This window comes from Varroa jacobsoni, unplaced genomic scaffold (genome assembly GCF_002532875.2).
Source record: "Varroa jacobsoni isolate VJ856 unplaced genomic scaffold, vjacob_1.0 scaffold_462, whole genome shotgun sequence".
In the NCBI taxonomy this organism is placed as follows: domain Eukaryota; kingdom Metazoa; phylum Arthropoda; class Arachnida; order Mesostigmata; family Varroidae; genus Varroa; species Varroa jacobsoni.
In genome coordinates, this window is record NW_019213364.1 from 333,822 (window position 1) to 343,870 (window position 10,049).

Sequence of the window (10,049 nt, forward strand, 5' to 3'; positions counted from 1 at the left end):
GACGACGGGAGCAAAAAGGATAGCGTAGTTAGGTAGGTCAGGTAGTGGTGCGGCTTTTAGCTTTTGCTGAGATTGGCTTTAGAGTCTCATGAAGATCACGCTGCCATTATTGCCGTCACCACCGTTGGGATCCTTCAATAAAGACCGGCGATCATCTCAATCATTTATTACTTCGCTGAAGAAAAGCCAAATCCCTGTTATTAACTGTAGCTAGGGATTTGCTCCGACCGCGTTTCTGCACAACTAGCTGCCGTCCCGCACGATCGAATAGCTCCGTCTACCGACAGAAGGATCAGGATACTCTAGCCAGATAGTTTCCATCAGTACTGAGTAATTCCATCCTCGCAGTGTGCTTTCATTGATTGGCCTCATTTATTAATTAAAACTCGTCTTCCTTTGTTTTCGCGTTGGTCATAGACGCGCTATGTCTTTGCTCCAGGTTCGGCCGCTAAAGTTGGATACTCAAGTGGCTTGATCTAGCCATTATCTTTGTACCGCTGAATTTAAAGGTCTTAGCGTGAAGGAGATGCGTTAGCATGCACAGAAGCATTCATTATTATACAACAATTTGATCCAACAAAGTACCGTGGCACAATAGAATGCCAAAATGACCTCTAATACTTGGTTGCTTTTAAAGCTCACATCAGTTACAGCTGTCAAGACCAAACACTTGTTATTTCCATATAGTAGAGGTTTTGCTTGTTACTTTGCGAGCAGATACGCCACGACTTTGAGACCGAATAGTATATACTAAGGTATTGCGTGCTATGTATCTAAATATGGCCTTTTAGCTCGTTTCCTCCGTAATCAATTAAACTTTACATGGGACATTTGAACTTCTCTCATGATTATCTACGTATCGCATACGAGTAAGCTAGAAGACTGAAAGCAAACTTGCTATAATTTTTTTTCCAGGTTTGGTTTCAGAACCGTCGCGCCAAGTGGCGTAAAGCTGAACGTCTTCGAAAGGAACGTGAGGAAAAAGATCGATTAAGCACCGATTTAGTACAGTCGACAACAGTCGAGGGCAAGAGGTCGCCGGCTAGCCCTGACTCTGACCTGGATCCGGAAATGGCCGATGATAGACCTTCGTCTTCAGACGGCCCTAAACCTGACACTCCCAGCCCGTCAATGGCGATAAGCTCCATGAGCAACCCTATCAGTTCAATGCCCTCAATTAACACTATGACTTCAGCCCCATTATTCAAAGACGCTCTTACGTCTTTTGCCGCGGCTCTTCGACATCACCAACATCCGCTGTTTACAGCGTTCGACGGGTACGTAAATAGGGAAAATGAGAGAATACAATGTGTGTTTAGGCTACACTTCTGGCGCTACACTGGCGCTCGCGCTCGCGCTCGCGCTCGCCAAAAGAGCGGGCTTAGCAGATCACTGAAAAAGTACTTTGTCGAAAGCTTCCAAATTAATGTTTGTATTATCTAACGTGAAATGCTCCTCTTGCTTCTGTTTTGTATCTAGGAGGATGCAAAGTGCTGTCGAAAATCTCGGCGTCTCCATCGGAGCTCCCCGTTTTCCGTTTCCGCCTATGTACCTCCCGCCATCATCGCCCTTTTTCAAGGGCTTTCCTCATCCGCATCCGCTTTGCCCCTGCTGTCAGGTTCCGCCAATTGGCACAAAAACGCCAACAACTCCAGGTTAGTTGAAAATTACTGCAGGAAACGGATAGCAAGCCTCGGGTTTGCATATGACTAGCATAAACGTCTGTGGTGACTGTTCAATCCTAGTGGTAACGTACGTACTGTATTCGGGACGCGTGAGACAGTTCGAAACCGAGTGTATATACATTTCAACTCGGAGTAAAAAAAATACTGTAGAGCAATATAAGAAAGATCGTAAATCGAATTTGTGCTTGGTACCTTCAGATTGCCCGCTTGAGCAGCTGACCTACCCTAAGCGATATCTGCATTAATATAGTGTGATGCTGTCAAGCCTTATTGAGGAAGAAGCAGAATCAGCTGAAAAAGGAAAAAGTGTCATTAATAAAAGATCTCATCGATTTTAAGACGATTTTACTATAAGTAAAACTGCAAATGAGGGTCTTTCATGTTACATAGATAATGTCGTATAATTAAAAGCGTAGATCAAGAATTTAGCCAAAAAAAGCAGCATGTCTTTCACTCGGGTCTTCATCTTAATGCTGCAAACAATAACATACCTACAAAATAATTCCTATAATTATCTAATGAAAAATATCTAAAATATGATCTAATTCAAAGAAATTAAACAGTGCCAGAAAGAGAGAAAGAACTATTTAAGATGTGTTTCCTAAGAAGATTGTTTACCGTCGACACAGCAGCAGCGTCTACACTCGGCGAGGCCTCCTCGATTTTCTTCGGGTTGCTTCAAACCTATCAGTTACATAATTTTTCTTTAATAATTAAATCCATGACGTTTGATTAAAGTAGTTTGTGTTCGGTTAACAGGATTCGGAATTGAGTTTAAAATAAAAAAAATCCAAAAAAACATCAATCGAAATAATATGAACCGTTTGTGATAGGATATTTCAGCTAAAGCTGATACTTCTGGTTTTCACCTTGTCTAATTACATAGGATGCATCTACAAACTGTGGTGTGCAGTGTCTCTAAGCCATACGCTGTGGTCTTGTCAGGGATCGATTATACGACCCATTCGCAATCAATCAGAGTGATCAGAGTTTTTCGCTTCTTGCAGCTACGATATCCCCATCGCCTGAAGACACTGAAGACGTCTCGTCATCCCTGGCTGTAACCGATCTCCGGAACAAGCTCAAAGAGTCGGCAGTTTCAACGACAAACAACAATATTACCACAAATAATAAAAATCATAATCATCACAATCATCACAGCCAGGCTCAGGACGAGACAACAGCTTCACAGGAGTCTGACTGAGACCTTCACGTCTCATCCATAGTCGGAGCACACTGAAAAAGTTGCAAGCAACTTACAGCAAAAACTATAGCAGCACCGTCTTGCGGCTGACCGTGGTCAAACTCCAACCAGCCCAAACGAATGTCTTCCATTAACTACACAAGGAGAACGAGAAAAATCCTGTACGGGCGCCGAAAATCTAGATAAATATAGAAGAGAGCATATTTGTATGCGCGTATATCAATTCGATCTTATTGCTACGGATTTCGTATTTAAATCTCGGTTATTTTTTGGCTGATATTTCATTGCTTTTAAGGGGGTGAGATTCGTACAATTGAGCGGGTCGTCTCACCGTATAACCTGTTAGATGTTGCAGTTGACTCGCCTTTAATACAGTACTAAAGCAATAAGAGACAAACAATGTAATTGATTGACCTAGTCTAGTAAATAGTAAATAGGCTGGATTGATGGCGAGGTGCCATATAGTTTCGTATAAACGCGCAATGTCCCTACGACAGAACAATTAGCGAGCTATAGCTGAGGCTTTTTTTTTTTTTTTTTTTTTTTTTTTTTCACAAGTAGTGGTAATAATAAAAACGCCGTATAGAAAACGCTAGGAATAATATCGAATGATGCTAATAATATCACAAACAGGAATAATGACTAGTATAATTAAAAGCTATTGAAATATACAAGGCTGTGCATAATACAGGCGGGGATTGATATTCGTCTAAAATAATCTCTCCACATACATTTACAAACAAAATGCGAGAAGTATTGTCGCCCCTCTCGATGTGTAATAAATTCAATTGTGCAATAAAAAACAGGTCACAGTGGTGGCCCATTTCAGAAAATCAACCCATTTCGTTACCAGCGTCAATCCTCTCACCGAACCCACCGAGACGTTTTCGTTTCACTACGATAGGACGAAATGGATAGCGGACGCAAACGGCCCACTCTCGTAATATACACAACCATAGAGTCATGCAGAACGAAACCTTTCTACGACCAAGCCTCGTTTCGTACTCCTTACTATGGCGTTGAGATTATAACATAACCGATAATGAAATCGAGATATTTGCATCGTGTGTCAGTTATGAACGCCATAGATAGGTATATATATATATATATATTCATTGATGAGAATGATAACTATGATAAGTGAATAATGATCATTGCTATCTATACATCGCCACTTACCAAGCAATCCATTAGCTATGTATCTATTGACGAAGATAAGGAAAGAGAGAACGAATATGGGCGAAAAAGACAAAGACCGAAAAGAAACATTGCTGAATGTCTGATCCGATCGAATCCACCCTTGCTGCACTTTCTCTACAGTGGCTGAATAGCGAATGACCAACAGACGCTACGTGTAGGTGAGTGGGCAGCGGAAAGACGTAGTCGGTCAGATTTCTTTGTTTGAATAAAGTTGACGCTCAACTCAATATGGGTCATATGTGTGTGTGTTTTTTTTCCGCAATTGCTTAACAAACAGCATCAGTCCGTTGGGCTGTTTCTGACCGAGAAGGCCACTCTGTTCTCGTCCCGTTTTGACAACGGCGGCGTTCGTGTCAGCGGCACTTTTCGCCTTTTCAGGACAACCTCGGAAAAAGCCTTCATTGCAGCATATATTGTCCTGTACAGAGTCTAGGATAGGCCGAAGTAAAAAGGGAAAGAGAAAACAACTTCGCTTCCTCAGGGGGAAGAGTGCCAGTTGTGACTACCTAGTGCCTACGAAAGCCGAATCGCTTTAGTACACATACATACATACATACATGCATGATCATACGCAGAGCACATGATATATTGCTAAAACACGTTGTTCACCCTCAACAGCCGTTGAAAGCTACTTCTTCTTGCACTTGTGCTCCACCCCTCACCAAGCCGCTTTTCTATATATAGTTATCAGTTTATCACACATGACATGTGCGCGTAAATTTGTTGTGCATGCCGCTATATACTCATGCCTGCGGGGGTTTTGTGTAGAGTTTCCCTCGCCACCTGTAGCGACGCCTAGTACTTTCGAGTAGTTACTTAGAAGCAATCGCTGCTTGCGACCACAGAAGCAAGAAAGACTGTATCGCAATTATAGGTGCTTTACCGTAGATATGTGGCTCACCGCACACTATAGCTTCCCAGCACTTTCTTCGTTTTCGACGCATACCACTAAAGTCTCTTCCCGCCGCTTGCTCACTGTAGCCCTAGAAGCCCTGAAGATCTCCGAACTGCTAGACCAGCCTCATTTGTAAGGGGCGCAGCCGCAAGGGTCGGGAAGCTGGTCCGTGGTGGAGAGAATGGAGGGGGGCTCAGCGCAGATGAAGCTAGCTCGCTCGCTCTCTCCCTCTCTCTTCTGCTTTACTACACATTCCCAAGTGGTAGTGTTCCCCGGCTTCCTTCGAGGGTAATTGTGCTTCATGGGGTAACGCGAGCAGGCGGTCGAGTTGGGACAGGGGGCTGTAGCAGAAGGCAGAAAGAGACAGAGTAGGAAGCGACTCTCTGAGGTTCAGAGGGTCGGTCGGCCGGTCGCTGCATGTCGTTGTCAATGTCCTCGTTGCCATCCCCGTAGCCGTGCTGTTCGAGCGGTGCTCATCGTGGTCTGAGGGGCAGTCATCCAGCTGATGGGCAGCTGCTATTGCTTAGAGTGCCGCTGTTTAGCCGACGACGTGGTGAACGTTTGTGTTCACAAGTAGAATTGGTGGCTCGACCGTGGCGGAGTGGGGGTGTGTTTTCGATAGTGCTAATTCGAGGGACGGAGGGAGGGAATGTGAAACCAGGGATATAGAAGACGAAATGGAACAGAAGCAGTTAGGGGACACGGAGGAAGCAGAAGGCTAAATATGGCTGAAGAAATGATAATAGGAAAGTGATTGGACAGAGAAAGCGAAATATTCTTGTATGACGAAATGAACGATAGGGCAATGATAATTAGTTGAATGATAGGCGAATTAAGTTGATATTCGATGGTCACGAAACAGGTGGGCGAAGTCGACTGGCCAAGATGCATTGCATCATTGACGAGACTGGCGTCACTGGTTTCTATGATGTAAGCATTATTAACAGCACCGCTGTCAGCGACACTTTTCTACTTGTGAGATAACCGCAAACAGCATCAATCCAGTTAGAGTGTCTTAGAAGTTCTAGTGCCGATAAACCGCGCGTTGCAGTGAAAGGTAAAGGGTGAAAGCAGGCTACATGGGCGCGTCGTAGGCCTGGAAGATCAGTTGGGGGGAGGGAACGACAAGAATTCTATAAGGACGGGAAAAATGGGTAGGGGGTAGGCTGTTCGCAAATTAAGAACTCAAATAGCGTTATCACCTGATCGGCATGTTGGTTTGAAACTAAAATATCATCATATACATTTATTGAAACAAATGTTGATTCGTGTATGGATTCCTAATTGAATTCTTATCAATAGCAGGGCACATATAAGTACTGCTTTTAATTATAGCGTCTTTGGGGTTGCACAGCTCCGGGGAACGGGTATTCACGTCGATATCTTCTCAGATTCAAGAACCGGCTAACATGGGCCTTTACCTAACACTATATGTAGCGAAATGCGACTCTCAGTCACCTTCAACATATATAGATGATTGAAGCATAAACTGCTGTAAACGTAATTTCGGTAAATAAAAAGGAACTGAGTCGCAATGGGTTAAACACACATGCTCAAAACCAGATAATTTGACTGGTATTACACATATATATATTTTTTTCATCTGCTTGTTTTAGTATGTGCTCATGCAACTCTTAATTTGTATAGGTTATGAGATGCTACATATCCACAATGAGATTACGGGGCTTGAAAAACCAGTAGACTCTGTCTCCGGAACGCGCTTGAATCGATAGTCCGTCTACCTTTAAGCGGGGAACCTACATGTCCAGTTTGCCTCCGATCGTACAAGAGACTAACATGTAGGTTCTATTCCTGGGTGAAAGTTTTTTCATTTGTTTATAAAAAAAAAAATATTCACCAAATAAATACTGATTACATGTTACAAAACTCTGGGTGTTTCTACCGTTTCTTTTTTATGATGTTATACTGAATATATAAGTTATGCTGAGTGAACACACACACACATATAAACATGTATCGGTTGGCGTATGGACTTTCTTTGTGATACGTCATTAAGAAGTAGTTTTTTTTTTTTGTAATAGATATTTGCATGATTTCTTAGCATTTATAGTATTTTTCTCTGAAAAGGAATGAAAGATTGTTTTTTCACGAAGATCGACTACATCCCGTTCAGTAGACATTTCTTATTAGAAATTTATTAGAAATTCACTCACAGTTTGAAGCTATACTAATCAATACTATTTTCACCATTTTAATACAAAAATAGCCGGAGACTGAATATATGTGCTTTCGAAGAACGACCCCTCTATATATATGCTTCCATACAAAGAAATCGTCAAAGCTACCAAATTAAAATTTTACCTATTTTTCACACTGAAGTATCAGTTCAGCTGCTTCACTCGGCTCGTCGAGATCTATCGGGTGGCGTAAAATATCGGGTAAGTAGCAGTAGAACAAGACATTACATAGGAAAAGTGTTTCTAACATCTTAATCTCTGAAAAATGTTTGTTTTAGCAAACTGTTTGCCATGTCGGCCGCTACAATTTACCGACTTCAAAAGTTCGCTTAAGAATACTTCGGACCAAAGTTTCGCTTTATTGCCACACAAACACATTTGATAGATAAACACATGTAAGGCAGCTCGTCGAGGTCTATCGAGTCCTTGCCACATAAATCGCTGCATTAAATGTTCAGCCTATAAACTGCATTTTTCATTTGAAAACTTACATTTAGGTGCAGGAACATACATAGCATTTTTATTTAGCTCGTCAAGAGCAATCCCTTTATATGGACCTTTGCACAGACATTCAGCTGCTGTTTTGTCATAAAAAGACATTTAGATAAAACTCCCACTAAAACAACTTACCTTGACTTCCACAACCTTTTTTATAGATATGTGTAAGAGATTTTATCAACAACTTCGTAAATTAATCAAATTAATATTACGCCCTTTATGGGAGAAAGGGACTGCCTCCAAGAAAGGTATTAATACAATAGCAAGGAGTTAGCAATATTTCATTAACTATGAACCCTTTGGGCAAAAATCACCAATTCACAATTAAATTGTAAATATGTAAAAATTAATGATTTCTCTCCATATCTTCATTTAATATTGTGTCTAACGAAATAAGTAAGCAACTTCCCAACAAAAACCTTTGAAAAGTTCTCAAGGTTCATAAAAAAAAAAATGCACAATTAGCTCAAATTTACATTATGTTCTATAAAATAAAGAATAGGCATTTTTTTGATAAATCTCTAATGGCGCGCTAAAAATCATTCCAGTCGAAAAGCCAACGAGTGTCGGGCAAATAAACAGATACAAAGTTATCACAACGATAAATCTAGATGGATTCGCAATTGGGTTACCAGTTGATGTAGAGTTTTTGTAAATTTCGACATTATTTTTTAGTTTAATAGGCACTTATGCATATTTCTATTATCAGTACTATATCTCAGTTAACGGTTAATTCAACAGCTTCATTTTTGAGTAAGTACGTACAGTTACCCACGGTACAGCAGTGATAGCTATTCTTATTCCCCTGACAAAAAAGCCACTGTTGCACTGTATATGGTGAGCGTCCTGCGTAGTAGGTCCCATTCTATCAACTCTCTTTGTCTCCTCCTTCGAACTTTAGCCCTGACCTAAGCCTACTGTGATCATGGACTTCACACGCTTCGTCGACCAGCGGCTCCGAGGGAGCTGCCGGTCCTGTCTGGGCGGCTAGAAGTGAAACGAAGCTCAACTTGATGGCTGTAGCTTAACTATATTACATCTAAGGTATGGGTGAATGCTGCTCATCATCATTGACATTGCATTGTTATCTTCTACACACGATAAGCGAGTCTTATGCGGATGCCTGCATTCCAATTGTACATACATAGAGTTTACTTTGTCCCATTGCGATTTGGTGCTTTCCGTTTCGTTTGCTGCTTGGTGTGAATGAGTCGCGCTGCGGGGGGTCGTCGCTGATGGGTGGCGCCGCTACCATTGCAGCGTAGTCGTGCGAAGCGCGAAGCCTCTGAATGTTGTCGGGTTCCCGACAAAGCATTGGAGCTCGTGGCCATTCCTGACTCTGTTCAGTAGTGTCGCCGAAAACAAGACAGCACCCTCGAGACCCCCCGCAAGCCCCTTTGCAGACCCCAATTCATTCCCTGATGTACTCCCCAATGTACACCGAGGATGTAAATGAGCCTATTATTACAGAACTTACATTATTATGATTATTACTAGATTCTCTTCGGTGTCCTCTTCGGCTGCCGCTTCGCGTCCCGTTGCTTGGCGTTTGGCTACCCCACCCCCGCCGGCCACGTTTGCATACGTTGCCTGCCTCCTGCCGTCTGCCCGTTTGCTCGTCTGTGCGTGTGCGTAAGTCTGTCTGGTTTTAGCTGCAAGCAGGCGCTTGCATGTAGCTTTGGAGTGGACCATTCGCAGCTGCAGCGCTCCCTCTCCTTTCCATTCTTTCTTTCTCTTTCTCGCTGGTCTAGCCTATCCAGCTTGCCTGACTGGCTGGCCTGGCTTGTATAGGATTAGCATCTAAATTAGTGAATTAGTGCAATTAACCTCGCTTGATTTGATTGGCTGACCTGGCGGGGCTATTCTACCTCGAAGCCACCACCGCCGCGCACGACAAATGCAGCGAAGGCCCTTCGGCGCACGGACATTGACATACATACAGGCAGGCAGAGAGAGAGAGACGACGCACGAAGGCAACACGGCAGGCCACACGACTCACTGACGAGTAATAACTCACTAATACTACCACTACCAACAACAACTGTATAGTCAAAAGGGATGATGGTCCGGGGGTGGATATATTCGACTCATTATGACTACCACACGGATAGAAGACCCACGTGACGCGGCACCGCTGCACAGGCCATGAAAATGCTACAATTTGAACGCATGATGACTCATGACAGGCAGTCAATTGTTTAAGGAGGGCATCAACGCACACGTTTTGATAGTTATTGTACGACGTAAAGATATACTTCGGAAAGATATGTATGCAAAATATGAGCTCTTTGTTTGTTTGTTTCAAAACAACCTTGAAGGGAGAGCCAGACGTCATTCTTAGCGGAAAGGCTTGAGGCAGCGGGTATAAG

General features: G+C 42.7%; 1 protein-coding gene across 1 annotated transcript in view; it reads left to right on the plus strand.

Moving 5' to 3' along the window:
• The window catches only part of LOC111260642 (uncharacterized), a 7,552-nt gene extending 3,227 nt beyond the window's left edge, over positions 1–4,325 (plus strand). Inside the window, exons 2-4 of the mRNA XM_022833560.2 lie at positions 916–1,277; positions 1,480–1,655; positions 2,693–4,325. Coding sequence (XP_022689295.2) covers positions 916–1,277; positions 1,480–1,655; positions 2,693–2,889 — 735 coding nt within the window. The 3' untranslated portion in view covers positions 2,890–4,325. The remainder of the gene's footprint in view (positions 1–915; positions 1,278–1,479; positions 1,656–2,692) is intronic.
• The last annotated feature ends 5,724 nt before the right edge of the window (positions 4,326–10,049 follow it).